This window comes from Drosophila gunungcola, assembly GCF_025200985.1.
Source record: "Drosophila gunungcola strain Sukarami chromosome 2R unlocalized genomic scaffold, Dgunungcola_SK_2 000006F, whole genome shotgun sequence".
Classification (NCBI taxonomy): domain Eukaryota; kingdom Metazoa; phylum Arthropoda; class Insecta; order Diptera; family Drosophilidae; genus Drosophila; species Drosophila gunungcola.
The window spans coordinates 1,544,382-1,570,349 of NW_026453168.1; the positions used below are offsets into that span (position 1 = coordinate 1,544,382).

The window sequence follows — 25,968 nt, forward strand, 5'->3', positions numbered from 1 at the left end:
CTGAATAGTTAAAGAGCACCCCCCAATTGAAACACCCAAGTCAAGCATTTCAATTTGCTTTTGTTTGTATTCTCTTCGAACCGCAATATTGGGGATGAAAATGAAGATGAGCTTGGAGCTCGAGCTGGAGTGCATTCATTTGAGATAACCTTGCTGATTGTGGCAAGGAGAGGCGGATGGGAGATCCACACAAAGCTGACCATAATTGAGATGCCAAATGGATTCACGTGTGTGCCAAAACTTCCTCCTACCCAAATCGAATCCATCTGCGTGAGCAATTCAGTTCCTGGAATCCTTCGTTTGTTCAAACATTTCCGGGGTGCAGAGGCGAACTACTTCCGCAATAGAATCACGTAGGCGTCCAGGCGACCAATTATTGTCCTCTGCCCCGAAATTCCGTATGCAGGAGGTCAGTGTGCGAATTAAAATCAAATTCGATTTGGAAGCAAGCGAGGAATATCTTCCAGAATCATTAGCGATTGGTTTTTGGCCAGCTGCTTTTTTTTCGAATACGTCTCTTCACGCCCTGATTCACAATCAGTTTTGGGGGCAAGCAATTAAAACAATGGCTCAATAAATATCAATAAATTTCGCCATCAGTTTCCCTATTTTGGCATAAATAACAATAGTTTGGTAGTGGCGTGTGTCAGTTGATTGGAATTTCTAGACCAGCGAACACAAGCCAAATAACGATAAAGTTAACCAGCACTCAAATCAAGTGTGAACCAATTGCAAACACGGTAAGGTACAAATATTCGCACCCAGCTACGTCTAGACCATGCGGCGTACGAGTGATGCAATTGACTCATCCGCCCGGTGAGCCAGGTGAAAGTTAGCTCTATCCACAATTGCAGTCTACGTTTGCGGTGCATGGCGAATTGATTGCCGCATATGCGGAAAAGAAAGTTCACAGCCGGCTGCTAAGCTCAAACAAACGTCAATAACCCAGGCAAAAGACCAACCCACCATCGCTACTCGCACTCGTACATAATATTTAATTATTTACGAAGCAGGGGCAGCTTCAAATATCCAAACCGCAAACAGCAAACGGCAACTAATCAGCCAGCCACTCCGTCGGGCCTAACTTTGTTGCCTTTTCGCACCACTCGATATGAGTAAACAGAAATACGAGTATGATATATCGGTGGATACCCTCGCACTTAACTGACCCGTCGAGCCTCTCTAAAATTAACTTAACAAATTATTTTAGGGGTTTCTAGTAGTAGTCTTTTATTAAAATGTGTAGAAAACACTTCACGTAAATTATTTATTCTCTGTTTGTTAAGTTAAAGTTAGTTTTTTTATTAACGATAGTAAACAGCTAAAATACTAATTTTCTCTTCAGAACCTGTTGTCAGATCTTTAAGAACTTTTTTTCCTTCTTTTCTTGCCGTCATAAAAGTTTAGATACAATTATTTTAAAGTTTTCAGTATGATATCATCATAGAGAAAGAAAATGTTTCCGTAACAGCTATTTAACAAAATGTTAAAACTTGACATGACACTGTGAAATCTTCCCTTAAAAGTAAATAAATCCCAACTTTTCTTATATATTTTTTTTGATCATAAAAAGGCTTTGAAGTAGAAAAATCTATTGGGTAGAGTATCAGTAAGCTATGATACCCAAGCGCTTTTTTTCTGTGTACCTACACCGATCGAATGGCTTGCGAAAGGTTTGGAGCTGCGCACGCGCAACGCGTATGGAGAACAGCTGAGCTACGTGCTCGGCTACTTAACTGCCCAGTGACCGCCTGCCCCTGCCTCAGCCCCTTTTTCCATAGCCAACGGCTATCCCTCTACCCTTCTGAGAGCCCAAAGCAAACACGTTAGGCGCCAACAAAGCTGTGAAACTCGCCTGGCAACCCGCTTGCAGCCCAGCCCGCGCAGCTCAACAAAATCTGAAGAAAAAAATCTAAAAACAGAAAAAAGCAAAAAAAATAATAATAAAAAGAAAAAGAAAACAAAACAAAACGTGAGACGCTCCGTTGCCGGCTTGAGTTGGCCAGAGCGTCGGAGCCAGGCTTGTAGCTCGGTGCTTGAGGTTTGGGGCTCGAGTAGCGCGGGCTCGAGTAGCGCGGGTAAGAGACTCTTAAGTGCTTAGCTCAGTTCAGTTGCGAATTTCATACAACACGAGTCGGTTGCCTCCGAGCGGCGTTCTACTGGCGAACAGTATAATATACGAGTCAAACAAAACTTCACTTCGATTCCGCAACAGAGCTTGCCAAAAAAGTAACGACAAAAAAAAAGAAGTTTCGCGATTAGGCGGAAATTAGTCAAACAAATAAGTTTTCAAGTGTGTGTGCTCGCGAAAGTGGCTTAATTTCCTCAAATTGGGACTGTGTCAAAATAAGTGTTCAAAATGATTGAGAGGCGCAGTCAACTGGATAAGGTAAAGCCTAAACTTTCTTAACCAAAATCAACTTTATAATAAAATTAAGAAAAAGTCCTGCCTATATGTACACAACCCTTAAATAAATAAAATGTAGTAATTAGTCTATGCAAGTTTCACAAATGACAAACTCTGTCAAAACGTGTGAAATTTTCGATTCGAATTTCGTAGTTGCAAAACTCAATAACCTCCCACAAACAATATCCTAGCAAAGTCAGCTTGAGTTCTCAAAGTAAATACAAAATAGGGAAACTATTATATATTTATATATAATTGTCTTAACAGGTGAAACTATTTAAATCAAAATTGGGATGTATTCTTTAACTAGACCAAATTTCAGCACACAAATTCTAAAAAGTTTAGAAACTATGAAGAGCATTGAAATACTTTCTATTGTCTCCTTAACTTCTCATTAGTTGCAAAACTCAATAACCTCCCACAAACAATATGCTAGCAAAGTCAGCTTGAGTTCTCAAAGTAAATACAAAATAGGGAAACTATTATATATTTATATATAATTGTCTTAACAGGTGAAACTATTTAAATCAAAATTGGGATGTATTCTCTAACTAGACCAAATTTCAGCACACAAATTCTAAAAAGTTTAGAAACTATGAAGAGCATTGAAATACTTTCTATTGTCTCCTTAACTTCTCATTAAAAAGTTATTTTCTTGGACAAGATTTAAAGAATAAAAGCTTTAAAACTTGAAAAAAATTTAATTTGATTAATTTTTTTCATTGCTTAAAGTAAATATCTTATTTTAAAGATATATTGTTTAGATATAAGCATAAATTAAATTGTTACATTATAAAAATGAATTCAAAAAAGTAACATTACAACAGTTTGGCTGTCATTTATCTTAATACAATTAGTAAGAAAGTTCTATATTTTAGGTAAAAATATAATATAACTTTTAAATAAGAGTATTTAACTTTTCGTAACTAAATCCGTGCTGATGGTTTACGACGGCTTTAAGTGTTTAATATATAGTTTCAATGATACAAGACACAGAGCATATTTATTTTCTTGATTGCGATCACAGCAAAAGAGTGCTGGCTGGTGAGGCGATAGCTCTTGCGATTCACATTGATTCAGGTTTTATTCTGGGCTCAGCAATTGATTAATCAGGCATGTGCGAGATTTTCTTTTCAGGTTCTAAGCTTCTGCCAGATCGCACAATCTGAGAACCGAGTTCTGTGTGCCATGTTTTCTGTATCTTCGCCTGCTTATCTGAATACTTGTATTCGCAAAAGTGGTTGATGTGACTCAGTCGTGGCTCCGACTCATTTGCATTTGTTTGGCAGTTAATAACTTTTGCTTTTGTTTACCTGCTAGTCTGGGCTCTGAAAAATGTTTGAAATTCTAATTAAATATATGCGTGTCAAATTACGTAAGATGTTCCGACTAAAATGAAAGTACACGCTCAAATGTCTAATTTATGCGGGTTCTCAGCGATCGTTTCGCTTACAATGTATTTAAAGCGCTAAGCGTCATGACGATCTTTTGCGTTCAGCGGAAATGCGACAGTATTTCTGGCCAACTGATCGATATAAAGCTATATATAGATATACGTCGGTGGATCTGCGTCACTGCGCATGCTCAGCTGCATTCATATGGAGCTTTAAGTTGATTCTGAATGAATTGTGATTAGTTTCTTGTTCTTGACCGTGCTTTAGGTCACGTAGTCTTTGATCAAAAGACACATGCAGTGGGGGGAATATCGGGAACCCCTATATCTCAGATTTCTAAGCGGAAGAGAAGCCAAAGTTTTATTATTAATGAGATTTTGAAAGCTGTGTACCTTATCGCTTGAGAGCAAGACTCTCAGAAGGTTTAAAATCGGTTAAAAGTAGAGAACAATACAAAACAAATGAAACAAATTAAGTGGAGTAACTCTAAAGATCCTATTTTAAGTGTTTTAAAGAGACACTTTATCTAGGATTTTAGTTTGAAATGAATTGAATCTTATTTGAATAAAAATGAAAGGTTGTTTGTTTTTTAAAAATTATATGGTGTTTTGCAAACTGGTTTGATATCAACAAAAGGTTAAGCATGTGCACGCCTAATCAGATTATCACGCGCTGTTTAAATTAAATAATCGCGTTAGCATTTATTGCACTCAATTAACGCCTAATTACACTGTTTTAAAAAAATTGTTTTAAATCTAAAAAGTCACCGCTGTTGGAGGTGAATCATTCTGTGGCTAAATTTCATATTTAGTTTAGCTTGAAAGAAAAGAAATCAAATATATATTTTTAATGCAATTAAAAACCAGTAAAAAATCAACATTTGAGTTACTTAATTATTTAAGAAATACATACAAAAAAATAGGCATTGATTGATAAAATATTCAAATAAGTAACCACAAGAACACATTTAGGTTAAGGAAATGCACAAAAACTTTATTAAAGTCTTAGTATGTGCAAACAAGGGAAATATTTCAATATTTTAATATTTTTTTTTGCCGTGTTAAATGAAAATTTATTTTGTCCTGAGTGGTAAATTAAATAAACAAAAAATACCCACTTTTTCTTGGCAATTGATATAAAGTGAATTGATGAAATTGATTTTATTGGCATCAAGTGTGTCTGAAACTCCAATGGGTTTATTTAATGGCGATGCCGATGAATGGGAGTGGAAGCTTTTGGTATTGGTAATTAGCTGCATGATTAACGATAGCACGATGGATACCTTTCCTCCGTTAAACCAGGTTTAATTGTACTTTAACTCTGCCAATGAACCTTGTTCATTTCTCCCAGAGTACTTGGCGTATTATCTCAATTACGGGTTAGCTATCCGCTATCCACTCGAAACAAAAACAAACTTCGCCCGGTAATTAAATCAAATCCGCCAAGAAGAAGAAAACGTTAGCTAAGCAAATTATACATGTGCGAACATAAACAACAACATTAACACAATCTAACAACAAACGCCAAAGCCGCTAAGCAAATAATCAATGCTGGAAAGCGAAAATATGTAGTTATTGTTATATCTCAACGAACGTTTATCTGCACGTGTTTCGATTCGGAGTCGGGGTGAACGGAAAAGAAGAAGAATAGAAGAACAAGTCAACACGCTTAAAAATATCAACCGATTTTTCCCCTAAAAGGTCACGTAACAAAAACAAAAGTCTAAACTCGGCGCCAAAAAGCAAAAGACGCGATTCAAACAAACATATAATAGAAGTAATGAAATTAAAGCAAAATCTGGAAATCAAGCTTACAGAATGGGTAGTGCTTTTTTTTGTTTTTATGGGCATGTGTGTGTGTCGGTAACCCCAGGCAAAGTCAAGGCCCTCTCGTTCCATCTCTCTCTCTCTCCCTTTCGCTTACTCTTTCGCCATGCTGATTAGCTTCGGATTTTACAGTTACTCCATGACCCTGAGCAATGTCAAACAGTGGCTCACATAAGGGGGGCATTTAAATGCAATAAACTTGTTTTGGGAACTCCGCTAACATTTCAAATAAATACAACGGCTTTTTATTAAAATTTTAATGCTTTCGGCTTGAATAAAAGTGTAAGGATAAGGCATTTGTTAACTAAACGCATTACATTTATAATATTAATACTAATGCATATAAACCACATTAGTTAAAATAGGATTTAGCAAAGCGATTAAATCGCAAGCTTTAATAAATTATTATTTCAGAGGTCCTTATGTTTTTCAAGAGTTTTTTATCCATCGATCTAAATTCAAGCACTAGCTAGCGGCTCTGTGCCGACATCAACAGGCCTTTTTGTTTATATAACAAGCTATTCATTTTTTTAATTTTGTAATCCATAGATTTTTCCCACGCCATTGAAATAAACATTTTACTCCTATCTTTAAGTTTAAACACATAAGTGTGACCAGCCAAAAAAATAGGTGTAAAAATCGTTGAATGGCCAAATTTGATGCTGTTCCCCGTTGTGGCCAATGTTTGTTGTTGCCAGAGCTCGTTGTTTGGCTATTCAAATTTTATGCATTGTCAGCGGACAACAATGAAATAATATGAGTGGGGGTAAACAGCCGGTTGAACATACAATTCAATTTAACGCTATGCGGGCCCGCCTGGTTATTTGGTTTTCTAGTTCAAGTTGAGGGTCAATAGCTGATTTGGCTTGCATTTTAGCCCGGCTTTGTGTGTTTGTTTGCAATTTGTAAAATTGCCAAACAAATATTGATTGGCGGACGAAAAAAGGCAAATCCAAATGCTTGTCGACAACTGCGAAAATCTCACTGTTGCTCCCATCAGTCGCCCCACCTTAAATGTTTATATTTAGCCAGTTCAAACTGAATAAGCGGGACGAGGTGATTCATCCCAGGCTTAATGCATCATCCGTCAAGTTTGCTACACAGAAAAAATAGGTTATCTCTAGCTAAGTAATACTAGTTTTATTTACCACTTACAATGCATTTATTCTGCTCCCGACAATGACTCAAATCTGATTTTTGTAATATATCTTAAACTACCTCATTGGTATTGGCTACGATACTATGAAAACAATACCTTTTTTTTAATTTGATTTATTTTTATTTATCAATATTAAGTTCTTTATAAAATCTGATTTGGTTAGCAGAAAGAGGTTCATGTAAAACCCCCTTAAATGGCAAACAAAGTTGTTATATTAACATATTAAATTGTTTGCTAGTGCAGCGACTTTATTCAGTTTTCCCAGGTTGAATGCATTATCCGTACAGTTTTGTACACAGAAAAATTAGATTATTTTTAGCTATGTAATACTAGTTTTAAGTACCATTTATAAATTAATTTATTCTGCACTCGACAACAAATCAAATCAGATTTTTCTAATGTAATGAAAACTTCCTCATTAAAATAGTCTCCGCTATTATGCAAACTGTATCCTTTATTACATTTGTTTTATTCAACTTAAGAAATGTCAAATCAGGATAGATTTTTAAATATCAGTTTAAATATTAACTTTCTGAACTTGTAAATCATAATAAATAATTCATTTGGAAATTGAAATTTTTGCAAGTGTAGCGACTTAATTCAGTTTTCCGACCAGGTGAGAAGGTTAAAGCCACAAAAAGGGCAAACAAATGGAATGGGAAATAAATAAAACGAGGTGGGAAGTGAGGGCTACACGTGACTTGATGTGCGACATATAAATAATTAATGCATAAGTTGTCTAGCAAACAATTATTTGGATGACGGTTATACAGTCATTCCACAGGGAAAAGTTTCTCCTAGCCATTGCTTAGGAACATTAATTGGCCAATTGAATGGATCGTTTAGTGAGTGATTTGTCTGCCGTCAAATCAACTTTGTATTGGGGTAGATCAAGTTGTTAAACCAAACAGGTTAATCTTAGGAATTACATATATCCAAGACCAGTGTCTTTAGCTAAAATGATATAAAACTAAACATGCTTGTTAGTACTTCCTTGTTGGTCTTACCATAAATGATTGATTTCTCTGAAATAAATGTTATTAATGAGCCAAACTTTTAACTAATAATTAAGCAAAGGACGGAAAGCATAGGTATTAATGCAGATTAATGCAAATTAGCCAAAAAAGTTATAAATATAATTTTTTGAATGGAACTCACTGAACTTGTTTTTAATTCGAATTTTATTACCTCTGCTAAGGGTATTCTAGGGTGCTACCAAGGAGGATACTGCTTTAGAGAATTTCCATTTTAATTGGGGATCAAAAGAAATATTTTAGCAGGACTAGTTTATTTAAATAAAAGATGGACTGTTTTACATTGCGGATAGAGAAATGATTAACTCAACCGTGGACAAGTTCGCTTTTTTAGACAGTTGCAGAAAATATAAATAAAATCCCTTGACTACATTTTATTATTGCTATTTGTGGCACCGCTAGTAAATTAGTTTACAAAATAATTGCACAATACAAAATACATTTGTGTCGAACGATTTGATGGAATATGTATATTATAAGTGTTTTATACAGAGTATACAAACTTTTTCATGCCGTATTTAACTCCTTTCTTGTTTTTTTTTAGGAATAGCCAAATTGGTTTCCGTTCTTCCAATTTTGTTAAAGCGTTTTATTTTTCTTTTTGCCAGTTTTATTTTATGTATTCCTCATATCATGTTTTGGGGCCTGAGTTCAAGGCGGTTCTTATCGATTCCGGTCGATTCCAGGTGTAGTTTCATTAAGCAGACCGATTATTATCGGCTTAAAGCCATATAACTTTAATTGCCAAAGTCGTAGAACAATAAAACCTGGTCTGGGATCGAAACTCGGTCAGCCAGATGAGGCTAGCCAGTTACGTAGTGCTGCTCTTCCAGTGATCCACTGAGTCCACTGAATCCACTGAGCCACTCAGCAGCTGAGCGGTGGAGCAGGTTCACTGAACTGCAGTCACCTACAGCTTGGCATTGGGAGCGAGCGAGACGTGAAGCGCACTCACTGTGGGTGCAAAGAGCTCGCTGAATATGTGGGTCAGGCCGACAATTACACAGAAAGTAGGCGGTCCACTTTTCCTTAAACCCGTTTACTGTTAGCAACGGCAGATGCTAAGAAAGCTGGGGAAACGGAAAGAATCAAAGAAATTTGCAGCTCCCGTGCGCTCTCTTTCTCTCATTTGCGAAACTTTAGTTTGCAGCATTGGCTGTAAAAAGTAACATTTCAGCACTCTCTCTGTCCCTTGACTAACTTTAACAATAACAAAGGCTGCTGGAAAAAAGCTGTTAACTTACAGAATGAAAGTAATTTTCTCTATTTCTCTATAGACAGTATTTTATTTCAAAAATTTAATTTTTTAATCTCACTCATATTTTCTTCTTTATTTATGTAAATTTTAAAAGTTAAATGTAAATGTAAGAAAAGGGAAGGTAAAAGTAAGGCACAAATGTGTGTCTTCTATAGATAAATACAATTTCAAAAACTTATGTGAACAAATCTATGTATGTAAGCTTAAAAAAATAATAAATAAATTAGTTCCCGCAGAATGGTTAAAACAATATTAGTTTTTATTTTTGTGTTTGAGTATGAAAATATATTCTTTTCAAACGGACAGTGGTTGTAATTATTATCCATGCGCCACTGTGCAACAAGGAAGAAAGTAATAACACTCTCTTTTCTCTTTTGCATCTGCATTACAATTTTCACTGTTATATTAACAGTCCGGCAATATCCGCGATCTCTCTGAATCTCTTACATATACAGCAGATGAGCTAATAACAGCGAGAAAGCATGCATGCACCCCCACACTCTCCCTCCCCTCTGTCCGAATCCCTTACGTGCAAGCTGTTACATTGCAGTGCAAAGAGAGCAGATGAGCTGCTGTTACTCTCTTCTTGTAACGGAGGAGCGCAAGCTATAAAAGCGGCGCATGCGCTGCGAGTTTTCCGCAGTCGCGCAGCTGCACTCAAAAAGAGCACCTCGATCGGGCTATAAGTTTTTTCTATAAAAAGAAAAACCCAGTTTCAAATCATTGCCAAAATGTCAGGGGGAACCACAGCAACAACAACGCAGCGCAGCTTCTACATCACAAACGAGGTGAGTTCCTGCTTTGCCAAAAATCAAAGCACAAAAGGAATGCGCCGGCATAAATTAATCTACTGAGTCTGCCCCGGGCACTTTTGATTCTGATTACGTTTCTACTTCTGATTCTACTTGTGTGTCCGACGATTGGCACTCCGAAACTGGCTGCTAATTAGTGCTGCCTCATTCAAAGCGTACCCAAACGAACGAAACAGTTGCTCGGACACTCGAGAACGCTCTTCAGAAAAGCCAGAAACCCAGAAATTGAAAACAGTGCAAAATGTCGGGCAAACAAATCTGTGACTGCCCTGCTCTGCCCTGTTATTGCAAAACAAAAGCCCCATTTACGTCAGGTCAGAGTTTCCGTCCTGAGCGAAATACCCAAATTAATAATCAATGAAAACAATTAGCGCGCGAAATGCTTTTGAGGAAAAACTCGTTCCCAAAACACTTTTGCTTTCGGTCTCCCATAAAGTCTTACAGATTCTAAGAACGCTGGCGCAATATTGGATTTAAAATGATTAGAATAAATTAGTATTCATTTTCGCAGGCAAACAGCTGCGGGCTTAAAACTTAAAGAAAGCAACAGTAAAACGCAAACAACAAATATCCAGATTTTCGAGCTGCCCGCGGGCCAACGTAAAAAAGAGACGACGAAACAGAGGCTAAAATAAAATCAAATCAAATGCAAATTATAAAGAAATAATAATAATAATGTGGCTAATTATGAGTGAAATTTCAGGAAATCAAATTAATAGAAAGAAGAACAAAGCGAAATAAAACCGGTCATTGGCAGTGAAGTGGAAAACAGACTTGACAGCCTTAAAGTAATGAAAACCAGCAGCGAAAAATCAATTATTGAAAACCAAACTTTATGATTTTAAATCGTTTTACTGGCGAAACGAAAATAAACTAATTTAAACTTCAAACCTTCTTGTTGGAAAGCTTGACATTTTGCACTTTCAAAAATAGAACAAATAAAACCCGCAAGTATAAATAAATATTTCTGGTTTTTGAATCTTAAAAGACGCTTGCGTCTTTATCATGCGTCAAACATGTTTAATTTCAAGATACTCGTAATTTTGAAAACCTTGTACGCATAACATATGAGGAAATTAAGAAACGCTTTAAGTTTCATGTGGCTAAAAATAGAATCTACTCGAGCAGGTGAGCAAAGTGCTACGGTTTCTTCATAACCAAAGTTAAATGAGATTGTGTAATACATTTGCCCTCACCCACTAATATGCAACCGAAACTATAATTAAGCTTGAGCGACGCAAGAAGACGCCAATTGCCACCCTCACAGGCTGCAGCTCAGTTTTGTTGGCAAAGTAATTAACGTTTATTGGCTGCGGACAAATAAGAAGTTCGTAGGCTGGCTGCCGCCTCGAGTTGCTGAACACTCTGCTTATTTTCGTTAATTCAATCTTCTTTCAAAAACATATATTCATATGTGGGTCCTGGTATTCGTATTCGGTCACGCCCCCACAAAATGCGCGCCTCTGTATGCTTACCGCGCGTTTAGACTTCTGTTTGCTTGCCCAATATTTGCCCGAAAATTTTAAGTAAGAATAACAAAAAGATTTTTGCGCGCCCAAGTCAACAAAGTGTCAGTGGCACAGTGAGGCGAGACAGTGAGACCCACAGATGTGTACATATGCACATGGACTATCGATGGCAACAATTACCAGACATTGGGGCGTATGCGTGATACAGCTAGCCGAAATATCACGCATACGCCTTGTATGCAGACGGAAACTGCTTCGACCGCAAATATTTTTGGCCAAGTCTTGTACCCAGCCCGTCTGCAGTCCGGCTGACCGTAATTCAACTTGGCCAGCTGCAAACAGATTCAATTTGCATTGCGAAATGCAAATGCATTGGTCAGAATAAAATCCCATACTCAGATCTGGCCTCGGTAAACTTCTTCTTTTTCTCTCGTTTTCTGTCCCTTTTATTTTGTGGCATTTGTTCTGTTTTTGTCATGCAAATGGAATCTCAAATTCTTACACACAATTCACTTAGTAAAAGGGTGAACTGCTTGATTGACATCCTTTCCTATAAATCAAAACAAGGACTTAAGTCCTAGTCCTGTAATTTATATTTGTTGGAAATAGTTTTTATGTATTTTTAATTGTAAATTTTTGTCCTTCTGGTTGATTTAAATTGCTAAAGATTTCGTTTTTGGAAGCCAGGCCATTTCTATTTACATAGTAAATGTGACCAAAAATGTGTTAATGGTAAGGAATGTTTTTACAATTTTAAATACATTTTTGCCACACTCCGCTTAAATAGTTGTGCAAAACTTTGTTTAAGGGACACGTTAGCATTTAAAGAGTGAATAAATAGATGCGGGTCAAATATCAGCTTCTATTGATATGCGCATGATTATGCCGTGTATTTTTTTCTTTAGCAAAACAAACAAAAAGCAAATCATAAACTCTATTTTTAGTTTTCTGCTTCACTGGACAACGAAACCCTTGTTTAATTTTAATTTCTTGTCGGCGTTTTTTAAAGTTTTCAAGTACAAAACATAACAGAATCTTTTTGGCCAACTAGGGTCAGGGCTGAGATTTGTTTAATTATTTGTTTAATTAAGTGGCAGCATGGGGCCGCATTTGTGTCAGGGCTGCCACAGAATCTCCAGTGACTCGCAGTGCTTACAGGTATTCGTTTAAATGCCTTTCGAGTAACAATTAGACAACAGCAATTGCAGGGTTAACTGCTGCCCCCTTCGTACCCCGCCGCTGCTGGCCAAGAGTCATGCAGTGTCACGGCCCGCTGGACTTGCTTTGACCTGCTCTGCACTCGCCTTTTATGTTTCCATTTTTTGATTGCTGTTTAACGTAGCCAGACCCAGACGGCACAACAAACACAGACAGCGACAGCCATTGATGGATATACTTATACTTTGAATATACTCGTGCTTTCGTAACTAAATGCGGGCTCACAGTCCGCTGGATTTGAACCTTTCGCCTTGGACGGCTTTCGAAATACTTGGGGCGGGAAAATTCACTCACTGCCAAGTGGAAAAACTTGATGCATCCAGCTGAAAACTGGTTGACTGGCCTTGGTCTAATCCACATTTCAGAACCTCCAGCCAGCAGCAACAGGCAGCAGATTCTGTCTCGACTGGCTTTTCCAAACTTGATACTCGATTGCTTGGCCTACGCTTTTTGCCATTGCTGCTGCTGGCCAGAACGAAAATCTCGTCGCTGTACTGCTGCCACTTGACTTTGCAGTCATACCGTTTTGGACCGCAGCACATCAAACAAGTGACGTTCAAGTGCGGAGATTGCCAAGATCAATGTGTCGACAGCATGAGCTTCAACAATGATGTAGGATTGCTGTCTGTCGTCTCAAATTGATGTACATCTCTTAATGCCACTTTTAACATCTGCTCTTTCAGATAATCATCACCGCCATGGACCGATTCGTTTGGTTTGTCCTCCTGGTGGTCATGTCGCACCTGGTCACCGAATTCACCCGCGTCTCCGGATACGCGAGAGGCCAGCGTCACGAGATCGTGCTGCTGAACGATGTAAGTATCGAAACCTGCTTGGAGGTCTTTAAAAATATAAGCTGAGCGGTGCTGACTGGCACAAAAAAATATCAGAAAAGTCAGTTTTTTAGGGAAAAATAATTTTAGAAATTGGACCTTTGATTAGGATCTAACACTCAAATGTTTTAAACTTTTTCTCGTTTCTTAAAATGAATAGTTCCAAATATATAATTAAAAAAATATTTCAAACTCCTTTTTTCAAATCAGTGATTTATTAATCAGAAATTAAAAAAAACGCTTCTTTGGTAATTAATTTGACAACAATATTCCTCCATCTTTTTCAATTTTATAACTAATTAGAAACTGAAGGAAACATATATTATTTTAATATTTTCGCTGTTGTTCAAAATCTTACAAAACGATAACTTCTTATTATATTTTATTTATTCCTTAAGAATGCAAATATTTTTAAGTTATCAAAAAATTGTACAAATATATTTGGTATTAAAATTCATTTAAATCATAATTCGAGAATACTTTTAAATATTTACAGATGATTAAAAATCAGATTTGAATCTTCTCCGTGTGCTAACATTTTGGTGACATTTTTTTAGACGCTGCTGCAGCCGATGCCCGTCCAGAACATGGTCCTCTATCCCAGCCAGGACTACGGGCAGTATCAGCAACGACCCTCCTCCTCCGCGGGCTCCATGAGCAGCTTGCAGCAGAATGCAGCCATGCTGCTGAGCAGCTTGGCGGCCGGAATGAGCCCGGCAAATGGAGCAACTGCAGCGGGATCTGCTGTTCCCGGCAGCAATGCGGCCATTTTGGCCCTGGGCGATAGCCATCCGGCTCATACGGCCGAGAACACATACCCGGTGTTCAGTTTGCGACCCCTGATCGACAGCATTTTCGAGGTGAGCCCACGCCATTTGCCACGCAGCTTATTTGCATTCACGAAAACCACGTTTCATCCGATTTTTTCCCCCAGATTCCGATTTCGACGTTGCGCGCTGTCAACAATCTGGTGGGTCGACTGACCGGAGGATATCGCCAGGCCCCAACGGAAATGTCGCAGAAATCCGTGGCAGCAGGAACTGCGCTGCCTTCCGGCAGACAAAGTCCCACTCTTCATGCCCATCCCAATAGCCGTCAAATGCGCGAGGAGATGGCGTAATTTTAGGCCCCTTTTTAGTCAGTACTCTGCGTGAATGTTGTAATTCCTGTCAATGTATGTTTCGAGTGAGTTTTCGTGTGCATTTTTACCTTTGTGATATATGTGACCTTGTTGTAAGTCTAGACATAGGATATTTATGTCCACCCACAAAAAAAAATCCCAAAAAAATAAGATTAAAGACTACATGTATTTCCTACAAAAAAGAAAGCGTACACAATTGTTTAATTGAAGGGGGATAATGAAAATTAATTTATATTATTTTATACTTTCAATAACTAAAACCATTCGAATTAATATACTTCATCATTTGTTTGCACACAATGCAATCAACAATTGTTTTAATTGAAGGACTACTGAAAATAATTTACATATATTACAAAAAATAATCAACATTGGTTGTTTATCCTTTTCCTACAGACAAATAAAAGAAAAAATGTATATTACATGAACAAACATTTTAGTTACACAGAAAATAATCAGCATTATTAAAATATATTTGCAAATTTTACACACACAGTAAATAAAATTATAAAACTGAAATAAGAATATGCACCATTTAAGATACAAATTAAAAATTGTTCACAGTGTACATTTTACATATAGACAGCCCGAAAGAAGGCAACACATTTTTTAATCATCCACATTTTGGTTTTGCATGTTTCGCTGCATACTTTTATCGCTTCCAGCAATATGTTTAATCTTTTGTTAATATGTCGGTCAAAATATAATTTAATTCATTGATGGTGAAATGACGGCTGTGCAATGGAACTCAATTAAAAAAAAGGTACATTTTTTAATCTAGAGGATTTGTGCAAATATTATGTACCATTGACGAGTCAATAAACGCATATCAGCAAGTCGACAAAAAGCGCTTCCCCATTCATTGACCAACATAAAAAGGTTTTCAATAGAGCCAATGGCACTTCCTAGGACTCGAATACTACAAACAGTGCTCTCCTCAACTACATACGTACGTACTACTTGGCTAAAGTAAATTAATTAATTTAAGCTTAATGAGATTTCCATTTGGCAAAAAAAAGGTTCTCGCGAAATTAAAGTGGAAAAAACGTATGATGAAAAAGAACGTCAAGTGATTTGTTCAGCCATATATCTGGTATTTCCTAAGGTAATCATGCGTGATGTAAGGGACCAGAGCCAACCCAATCGGCATTGAATTCAATTTAATTATATTCTTTCTTTTTGGACCCTTTTCGATGGCATTTGATTTCGGCCATCGCATTCTAAATTATCCAGCACGTGCGCTGCGAATTTTGGCCAGAAAGCGGAGCCAGATTCAAAAGCACATTAGCACAGGCGGCTCTGTTTGTCATTTGAATATATAATGAACAAATCGCTGCGACAAAAGAAGAGAGTCCAATGGCATTAAATTGGGAGTGGATAAGCTCTTGAGTCCAAAATCAGCCAGCCGAATCGGAGAAACCCCAAAGGAGAAATAAAATTATAATGGAAACTTTGGCACAAATAAAATCACTACCGTTCAGTACCTATTAATTTGTCAGCCTGCAATTGGCAAACCCAATTTGCCTGCAGCTTCGTTGAAGCGTAAATGAAAACAAAACCAAAACCGAATTTATTGCCAAATGCGGCCAATTGAGAACCATTTTAAAGCCAACAAAAGTGAACGAGGAAGGGGCGGGGAAACACAAAAAGCCGGTTGGCCAATATTCGCCAAATCGGATGCACTTTAATGGGGCCTACGTATGAGTAATGTAATTGTTTTTCAACAATTGTTTGATTCTGTAATTCTGAGTGAAGCATAGAAAATCAGAAACTAGTTTATATTTTATTATCTCTGAGGGTTAATCGATTGTCAATGGCTTTGAACTGTATAGTATAAAGATCAGTATTGATTTTAAATGTTTTTCCAAATGTATGTAGCATTAATCTTCTGATTATTTTGTAATCTGCTGCTAAAATCAATATTATTTGTGGAATGTCATTGAACTGTAAATATCTGATTATCTACAAAGTACAAAAACAAATCAAGCTAGTTCTTACCAGCTTTTCAAATTTTATGAATCTTTTAGGCTTTCTAATTTATGAAATTTTTAAAACCTTTGGACTTTCTTATTACCGTTGTAAACAATTCTATTTTGGTTAAGCTTAAATCACAAATGCAATCCCTATATCAACTGTAAAATTATTTATTATTTAAAATAACAACATATAACTACAAATAACAAGAAATCGAAAAATATTTTGTAAAATATAAAAAGTGGATTATGAATTTGCTTAATTTTCTTTGTTATAATGACAAGAATCGGGTCTTCATCTATTCGATGGGTTAAGTGAACAGACGACTGACCACAAAAAAGATCCAGTCTGTCATGCCTGAGATGTTACCAAATTCTCACCCAGTTGTTAGGACAGGTGCGGGCAAAGTGCTAATAGGTCGCCGAAAACACTGTTTACATAGTACCAAAAAGTCTTGCATCATCATTGCAGCATCCAGAGTTCCCTGCACATCGGCTCTAGAGATAATAAGTTATAATAGGTAAAATGAAAGAGGAAAGAGGAAGCTACCAGAACGCAGAGAGTCTCCTATATAAATAGATCCCTGCATACTTAATTGCGACACAATTCCAGTTTCACGAAGCATTACAAGCAGCAGACAGTAAGCGGCAGACAGTGGATTCCATTCCCCTCGGCAAAATTCAAGTTTAAGCCCGGCTCAGGCCACTCGACCACTCAGTTCAAAGCGAAATCGCGACGCGACAACAACGGAAAGCTTGCAGCTCAGACTAAAGAAATAAAATAAAACTTAATAGGCACGCAAAGCGTCTAGGAAAGGTACAACAAAGAGCTAGAGAGCTTTGTTAATTAATCAGAAAAGTGCGATTCGCATGTGAAAGCCCCGCAATTATGCTCGGCCGCTCCCCATAAAAGTGCGAGGAAGAATTCTTTGAGACGCGACTCGCATACAAAACGAACCTGAAATTGATTCCAATTTTGGATTTTGTTTTCTAGGTGCGCAGAATGTTCGTCTTACTTGGAGTACTCTGTCTGCTGCAGGCGGTTAGCTTGGTGCCAGCCCAGGTGAGTCCTTCTCCGGATTCCGGTTTCCGAAAACTAATTAAGGCCCTCACTGACTGACACCTGCCAACAGGCCAGAAATTCACCCGTCGGCCAAGTGCGGTTCGAAATTATTTTAATTACTTTGCAGTCGGGCTGATTTATCTGTTTTAGCACTATTACGTTTATTTGGTGACCAAGCCCCTGCGTAAACAAGTCAATACGCAGCTGACTCAAAAAATTCCATCAGCCGGATAAAATTCTCGGTTCTAATTGAATTATTCATCAACTTGATTAATAGATCACTCAATGAATTGCATTTCCTGCCGCTCAAGCAGTGAATGAAATGTAATAATAATTTACAATGATATTTTATTAAAAAAAATATAAGGTTCTTAAGTCTTAAAAGTGTTTATTTTGATTATTCAAAATCATATTTAAAAACCTTACATCCCAAGACAAATATGTATGAAAGTCATAAATATTTTATATACAAGATTGGCTTTTTTATAAGGTATAAACAAATGCGCTGTTCTAGATATAATTTTTGTTGGTTTCAAAATGCTTCAATTTCAAACGCAAGCATTTACCTTGATTAAATTTGATAGAATTTCCTGGTTACACGACTTTTATTCCGTATAGTGCTGGCCACCACAAAGTCAAATTTTGCATTTGAGCCTCTGGCCATCAGGGCCGCAGCGCGGAAGTCAATGCCATTGCCTGGCGATGATTTTATTTTGTGGTTCGTGGCCACAAATTAAGGGAAAAGGCGAAAGTGCAATATTCGATTTTGAGGGGAGAGCAGTGTAAACTTTGCTGCGGCTAAAAAACATTGCACAATGTCCGGTAATGAAGAATTTTTAGTGCGCGATTTCGCAACACGCCTAGCCTTTAATTGCAGGCCAAGGTAAATGCTCGTTGGGTTTTTCTTACCTGCCTGGATGGCAATTACTTGGCACACTCAGCACAACTTGCTTATCATTAATCTTGGCTTCACGAGCCGCGACCAACTATTATGCATCATTTTAATAACTGCTGCTGGTTTAGTGGCTACCGTTTTAGTGGCTGCCTTGAACTTTGGCGACCTGGGCTAACTAATATCAATTTAATTGCATTTTTCACCACCGATTACTCATACGCAGTGTTGCACACAAGTTGCACGAGCGCTAAAGCTAACTACCGTTGCTTTATGGTAATTAAAAGTTTAACGGAAATGCCATACATATGTATGGTGTTTCATGGATTAAACTCTTTTTAGTTTTCGAGTTGGTTAAATAGATTTTAGGCGGAAAATAACAGTAAATTAACTCTTTAATTTGAGCATACTAAATTACATTGTTATTTAATTTAAAGCTCTTGCATTTATAGCTTAAATCTTAAAAACAATTAAAAAAATCAGTTTAAATATCAATCCAAAAACTTTTTAGTATATAAATTTAATACTCTTTCATTTTGGTTGGCTATTTGGAGATTTTTAGCATATATGTCGCCTCTTCTTGTAATTTAAGTTTCAGCCAAACATTTCAGAACTTTCAGGTGAACATGACTGACCAAAAGAATTTTTACACATCTTGCTTAAAATTATTTTCGCCCTTCAGCCCCGTATTCCTTTGTTTTCATTCATTGAGATTTTGTAATGGACAGAAAAGTTTATTTCTGTTTGCCGCTTGGGGGCTGCAAGAAATTAGATTTTAATCAACGCATGCATGAAATTTGCGTTTGCCATCTAAATGGAAAGACCCCAAATATTTTTTGTTTATATTCTGTGTGGGTCGTGGAAATTGAAATTAAAAGCGCATGTAAAAAGTCCTGAGAAGGGTTTGCCGCCAGCCAACTTACAATTTGCGGCAGCCATTCCTAGGAATTCATGCAAATTACTAGACATTCCATTTCGCAGGTCTAACCAAGAAATCCTTTCAGTTCTTTCTCTATCTTTGTGGGTCATGACCCAAGCTTATGAATTTAGGGAACTCCTAGCGGCAATATTTAATCTCCCTTTGGTATATAAAATTAACTGAACACAATTGTGGCATTTTACTGCCACCTTAAATTAGCAGAACACAATTGTGGCATTTTACGGTCAACTCCGAGTAGTCATATCGCGATGTTTATCAGTGGAATGGAAGTTCTGCAAATATGGCAAATGTATTTATTTACATCTTTCAGTTTGCGGACATGTGAAAGCAATTAAATTACTCCATGAAAATATATTTGTCAATTACTCCATCCAAATATTAAACAACGCAAACAAAAGTTCCGCTGTTGTTTGGGTAAATAATTTAATCAATATTAATTTGCAATTAATAATGTTGTTGATTGCAGACTGGTAATAGTTAAATTATTTAGTTTATTTACCCAGCTAGTATGCCACTGAAATTAGTTTAAAAACTTTCTGTCTGGGGACAGAGAATGCGAGGGATGGTTTGATAAATCCTCAGTTTTGTTTAAAAAGAAAACTTTATAGAAACTTACATGACATGATCGTTTTCGCTGTTTAAAGTGTTTTTTACCATTTAAAATTGCCATAAATAAGTCGATTGGAATGAACCTTGGCATCATACGTTATAATCTGCTTTAAACAGAAGTTATTAAGGATAAGCTGACAGCAGCTTTCTGGTTTTATATAGTTATTATCTAGTGTCAACAACTTACAAAGTTGTGTGCCTTATTTAAATAAATTATAAAACCCGACTGCCCTAAAACGTAGCTCAAACTTCACAGCCACTGGCAAGTTTTCAGTTTTGTGGTCTCAACTTTTCACAGTCAGTGACTAAGTTTACTGTCGAAAACGCAGCAGATGTTGTTTGTAAGAAAGTACATCAACATATTTCTCAATGATTAAAAACATATCGTTACAATTGCGACTCCATTTTATCTCAATGAGAAAGGTTTTCGACTTCAGTTAAGATAATAATAGCTTATTGCGGATGTTTCAGTGTCACCAATGTTTACAAGTGCATGTAACAAGCAACGACGCTCTCAAACATTTATTACTTCTCGTACATAGAAAAAATTAAGTACGCTTTCAAGGAACAAAGAAAATTAATTGTTGCTTGTTTAAAAAAAAACAATAATAAAACTAACTTTGTTTGCGGCAGCTATAACAAAGTCCAGACGAAATAATAAATAACAATGGAAGCAAAGAAAACAATATAAAAATAATAACAATAGTAATAAATAATAGTAATAATTAAATATTTAAACTATTAACGTTGATAAAAACCTGAATGAACTTATAAAATCAGAAAGGCGATGAATTCTAGATTTTTTTAGTTCACTCAAATAACAGATTATTAATCAAAACGAAAACTTCAGTAAATCAGACAAAACAAAAATTATACAATCTTTCTGCGAATGTTATGTAAATATTTGCTGGAGTGTATTGAATAAAATTATTTTCTGAAACTGTATAGCTCTATTAAAAATAAATCTTTATAAAACTCTATTAAAAAATGTTTCTTTGCCAAAATGGCTTGCACAGCTGAAGTTCATAAAACTTTCTACACTAATTATTATTTACAATGGCGGGTGTGGAGTGCTCCCTCTCTAGAAAATGGCAACGCGTCATATATCCACTCCATAGATGGACACCTCGAGATGAGCTAGTTGTGGCTTTTCAACCTCTTCGATTCTCTGGCAACGCAGCACCACAAACTGATGGCCAATGCCGCCGGCCGTGACAACAGCCTCCGCTCCACCATTTAGATCCTCGACATGTATACCCGTAATCCGGTAGTTATCGCTGGCATTCTGCTGGAGATTACCAGGGAGATTAAGCAATTTGCACGTCAACAGCTTGATATAAATCTCACCTGCGAGCCGTAGACGAGGTTATGGGGGGTTCCGGGGATGCCCTGCCTTAGATAGACATCTTCGGTGTGCAGCAGGCTGGCGTATTTGTTGACATGTCCCCAGGTGACCGAGGCGGCGTCGCCGAGCATCATTTGCCCAGGCAGGAAAAGCAGCAGCAACCCCGGCAGCCACATCCAAAACATCCAAAACACCCCAGGCAACCGCTGACGGCCCTTCAATTTCCACTCCCTCGCACTTGTCAACATGACAACATGTGTCCGCGTCTCGATTTTCCCCACCTTTCACTATGGGCTGGTGTGGTGATTGTGATTCTTATTCCGATTCTGGTTCTGAATGGGGTGTTGCAGCTTTTCCACCTAGTAAAGTAACCACCTCCTCCTCCTCTAGTCGGCGTGTGAAACCCAAATGAGCTGCCGTCAGGAGGCCAAGTTAAATATTGTCGTTGTGTCTGCCTGGAAAAACTCTTATCAACGACAGGTGTGGTATGCTCTCTCGTTCGCTCTCTTTGGGCCAGGGCCATTAGTTTATTGTCACACTTTTGGTACCCTAACATTTAAGAAGTATGCTTACTATAATAGAAAGAGAGCAATTGTTCAACAACTAAATAAGAATTCACTCAGTTTGTTTCAATTTCTGCGAAACACTTTTCTTTTTCAAAAGAATAGACTTTGGAAAAATTAAATGATTAGCATTGGTTTAAAAACCCTTATTAAAATAAATATTTTTACAAGAAAAAGTATTAATCAACTGCCGTTTGTAAACACACTATGAGTTGTTTCTAATTTTACATAATGTTACAATGTTGCCAAGAGAAAGAACTGACTTTCTCTCCTAAAAATAAAAATTAGAGAATTTATAGGTCACCAAAGCACTGAGGAAACTACAACTCATTTGTTTCTTTGGCTTTGTTGTGCTAGCTGTGTCTAACTGTCACAATTATTGATAACTTTTTTAGAACTCATTTAGTGCTCTCATTACCGGAGTTTTACTATCTACTATCTAGCTCAACTGAACTCTCCCAATAACATTCGTTATCATTGAATCGCTGTTTTGTAGTTTGGTTTTGTGCCAGCTTATCTTTGTTCTTAACATTTATATTTTTTTTTTCTTGGATGACGGCTAAACGAACTGTGCAAATATTTGTCAACATTTCCGAACTGACTGCGTAACGAAACTTCCGACCTTCACCGATTTGAGCTGTTGAGAAATTTTGCTTAAATTGATTAAAACTCACACCAACTTACAAAATGTTTACAAACTTAGTTAAGCGGGCACAAAGGGTGTTTGCCTGTTTTTTTCTGGTCAGGCCAAAGTTCAGGCACAACTTTACAACTATTGGTGAATGGAAAAGGGCGGACCAAACATCTTGAGCCGAAAAGTTTATGTACGCGAAATCCGAAGGTCGTGGCTAACTTTGAATAGCATTAAGTATACGCAACGTGCCCAGAACTTTGTGCTAATACTCTCACATTTTCGCCATCCCAACTCTTTACCCGCAGCTGATTACACTGCGCGACGGCAAGGTGGGCGTTAATTTCGCTGGATATCACGCGGATGCGGGACTCGGAGGACTCCTCACGGGCAACTCTGCCCACGGCGGACTCAGCGCCTCAGCCGGAACTCCTTGGGGTTCCCGGGCAGCCGCCGGACTCGGTGGCAATCTGGACGGTAAGTGCCGTTGGCCCTGCGCCTAATTGATTCGATCTACACCCTGGGTTACCTAACCTGCGTTTTTCCCTTAGGACGAGCCGCCGGCGTGGGCTATGCCGCCGCCCAGGCTAATCCTTCGGTGGGAGCAAGTGCCCTTCTGGGCGGCAGTGCCGGCGAACACGGCTACATCGGAGCCGAGGCTCACAGTCCTGGCAGGAAGGTGATTTCCTCCTCCCACCATGCAGCTGCACCGGCATATGCCGACAGTCCTGTCCCCGATTCGGCCACTTCCGGTCCTGGCTCTGCGGTGACAACTACAAGCAGCCACATTCAGAAGGTCAAGCCTCCCAAGAAGTACTCGCTGATCAGACCAGACCATGTAAGTAAAAACACATTTTCACATAGTTTTGTCATAAATAAATGAAAAGTTGACAGCACTCTCAATAGATAAAAAACAAAGCAAATTTTTTATTATTTACTTGCATCAAACTTCCTTTGAAAAACGAATTTTTATAAATCAAACTTTTATTAAAATTATTCAAAATAAATTATTAATGAAATATTCAGATGTTGCTATACAACAGTTATTTATCAAAGAAAATCCTACTAACCAATATCCAATTGTTTGAAAAAAATTTTATTATATGTAAAAATGTATTTGCTAATAAGAGAACAAACAAAGGATTCATAGTATTTTTTAGAGCTTTCCAAACAGTTGTTATAAAAGTGTATGTTCTCTAAAAAGTAATTAGCTGCCTGTCAACGTTGTTTGCGTTTAATTTACGACACCATCGGACCTGTCAGAAATGGAAAACAACTTCGAGAGTCAGGCAATTAAAAATTTGACAGGATATTTAAGATCTGTTTTGCCCAAAAGTTTCTCCGACTGTTGTGAGTTGGATAGTTATCTCAAATTGGGTTGAACTTTCGTGGAGAAATTAAAGGGAATTAAGAGCTGAAATGCCTTTTCAATTGCGCAATTGCTGGCAATAAATCCTCGAGTAGTGTTTAACTGGGACATGCGGTTAAATATTGATCAATGCCCTCGTGTCGGTGAGCCAACAACAAGCAATCAATCCACTCGCCATTGATGTTTTAGCCGGACCACAGCGAAATCATTGAAAATCATGTTAAAGCCGCCGCAGATGCCGATGCGGTAGATAGACACCCGCCTCCGGCTGCCCCGCCCACTTCGTTGATAATTGTCAAGCGGCCACGCCCACACGCAAAGCGTCATCGTCAGCGGCAACGCGTCGTATACGTGATGCAGCAACAGCAGCACCCGCAGCAGCAACAAATTCCGGACGAGGAAGCACAAAAGGACGAGAATCAGTCGCCCATTGAGGTAACACCAACTGCGTTGCGGATACAGATACAAATACACTACAGATACAAAAGCCCACAAACAGATACTTTTCAGCACACAGATACACGCACACACACACACGCTGGCGCACTAAAACGTAAACAAATTGTTGGCTTTTTGGTGAGGCTGGGCTGAATTCCAAACTTTTGCTTTGAGCCTGTAATTTTATTTGAAAACATTTGCGGACAATGTGGGCGAAGGAGGATGAGGATGAGGAGGTGGAGGAGGAGGGGTGTGGGTGTGGGTCGGCTGGCGCTACATTTCCGTGAAATATATTTTAATACAATTTTAATTTATCCCCCCAGTACTACCTGCATGTGATGCTCTCGTCCTTTACAAGTAATTTTCGTAACTTATGAATATCCCACCATCCACAGGTGCCGGAGAAGAGCGAGGCCAAGGTCGTCCAGGCCCACAAGTACAAGTCCGTCCAGCGAACTCAGCCGGTGGTGAACAATCGCTTTCTGGCTCCTCAGGCCCAAGGACCAGTGGGCCTGGCCCTCGATGTGAGTTTGAACCCCTTTAGAAAATAATGTAATGTAATGTAATGTATTAACCTTTTTTCTGATTAAATCTAAAACTTAATATACAACATTCACTTAGGGTTCCGAACATATAAACGTCTTCCCAATGTCAAAGAAAATTATGGGTCTAAATAATTTACAATTAAGCTATTGAACGATTGAATTATAACTAAATCGTTCTTAATTTTGAAGTAATTTTTTTTAAACATGTTTTTCTAGTTTTTGTGCCAAGCACTTACAATTAAAAAAGAAATTATCGAATTCATTGCATGGAATCTTTCTTTTAATATGTCTCTATTTCAACAAAAACATATTTATATTCTTATTCTGAATTTCTTTCATTGTGACAATTTAAAATGTCATATTTATTTTGTTATTTAAAATTTAATTTCTAGATTTTCTAAATTTGATTTTAAATACATTTTTTAATGATGTCAAAGCTATTAACTTATATAATATGTATACTTCCCCTTTTTCTTACAGATTCCAATCGGGATTCTGCGATCGCTGCAGCAATCTCTAGGCGCTTTGACCGGCGGTGCACCTCAGCCACAACAGCTAGCAGGTGCTCAAGTCCACATTCACTAAGCTCGAAAAATAATTGCAAAATATAGTTTCGGTATTTTTAAGATCCCCTTGATGCATATATCCCCCAATAAAAATTAATAAAGCGATTACGCAAAAATGCTATACAATTTCATTGAGTATAGACGGGTAAAATACAACATTTTTATATTGTCAACATCACGCTGCAAGCTGAATAAGGAAATAGTTTTTCCACAGTAAGTTCACAACATATCATTGCTTACTAAATAAAAGACTAGAGTACAATTTAAAAAAGTTATTTTGTTATTTTTAAGTGTCTTTCTTGAACTTACAACTTAACTGGTGTGAACTGCAATACATCGATAATTAAGACAAATAATTGGAAGAGTTAAGCTGACGCGTGTTGACCTATTTTTCATTTCAAAATTAAACAGAAAGCCAGAGTGAGACAAATTAAGTTTTATCTTTAAAGTTTCTTTAGCTCTTGGTAAATGCTTGCAAATAAT

General features: G+C 37.5%; 2 protein-coding genes across 6 annotated transcripts; both read left to right on the top strand.

The window, feature by feature from the left end:
* The first annotated feature begins 661 nt into the window (after nucleotides 1-661).
* On the top strand, nucleotides 662-14,741 carry LOC128254893 (uncharacterized). 4 transcript variants are annotated; one of them, XM_052984249.1, is made up of 4 exons: nucleotides 662-740; nucleotides 13,261-13,392; nucleotides 13,968-14,270; nucleotides 14,345-14,741. In XM_052984249.1, the coding sequence occupies exons 2-4, from the start codon at nucleotides 13,276-13,278 to the stop codon at nucleotides 14,528-14,530; spliced, it is 606 nt and encodes a 201-aa protein (XP_052840209.1). In that variant the 5' UTR covers nucleotides 662-740; nucleotides 13,261-13,275; the 3' UTR covers nucleotides 14,531-14,741. The 4 variants fall into 4 exon arrangements, with proteins under 4 accessions (XP_052840209.1, XP_052840207.1, XP_052840206.1 ...); XM_052984247.1 differs by lacking the exon at nucleotides 662-740 and adding an exon at nucleotides 2,088-2,389; XM_052984246.1 differs by lacking the exon at nucleotides 662-740 and adding an exon at nucleotides 9,707-9,866.
* Nucleotides 14,742-17,143: 2,402 nt separating this feature from the next.
* LOC128254804 (uncharacterized) lies at nucleotides 17,144-25,601 on the top strand. 2 transcript variants are annotated; one of them, XM_052984113.1, is made up of 7 exons: nucleotides 17,144-17,341; nucleotides 17,519-17,587; nucleotides 22,876-23,044; nucleotides 23,119-23,405; nucleotides 24,126-24,371; nucleotides 24,770-24,898; nucleotides 25,400-25,601. In XM_052984113.1, the coding sequence occupies exons 2-7, from the start codon at nucleotides 17,528-17,530 to the stop codon at nucleotides 25,502-25,504; spliced, it is 996 nt and encodes a 331-aa protein (XP_052840073.1). In that variant the 5' UTR covers nucleotides 17,144-17,341; nucleotides 17,519-17,527; the 3' UTR covers nucleotides 25,505-25,601. The 2 variants fall into 2 exon arrangements, with proteins under 2 accessions (XP_052840073.1, XP_052840074.1); XM_052984114.1 differs by lacking the exon at nucleotides 24,126-24,371 and having other exon boundaries at nucleotides 17,154-17,341.
* The last annotated feature ends 367 nt before the right edge of the window (nucleotides 25,602-25,968 follow it).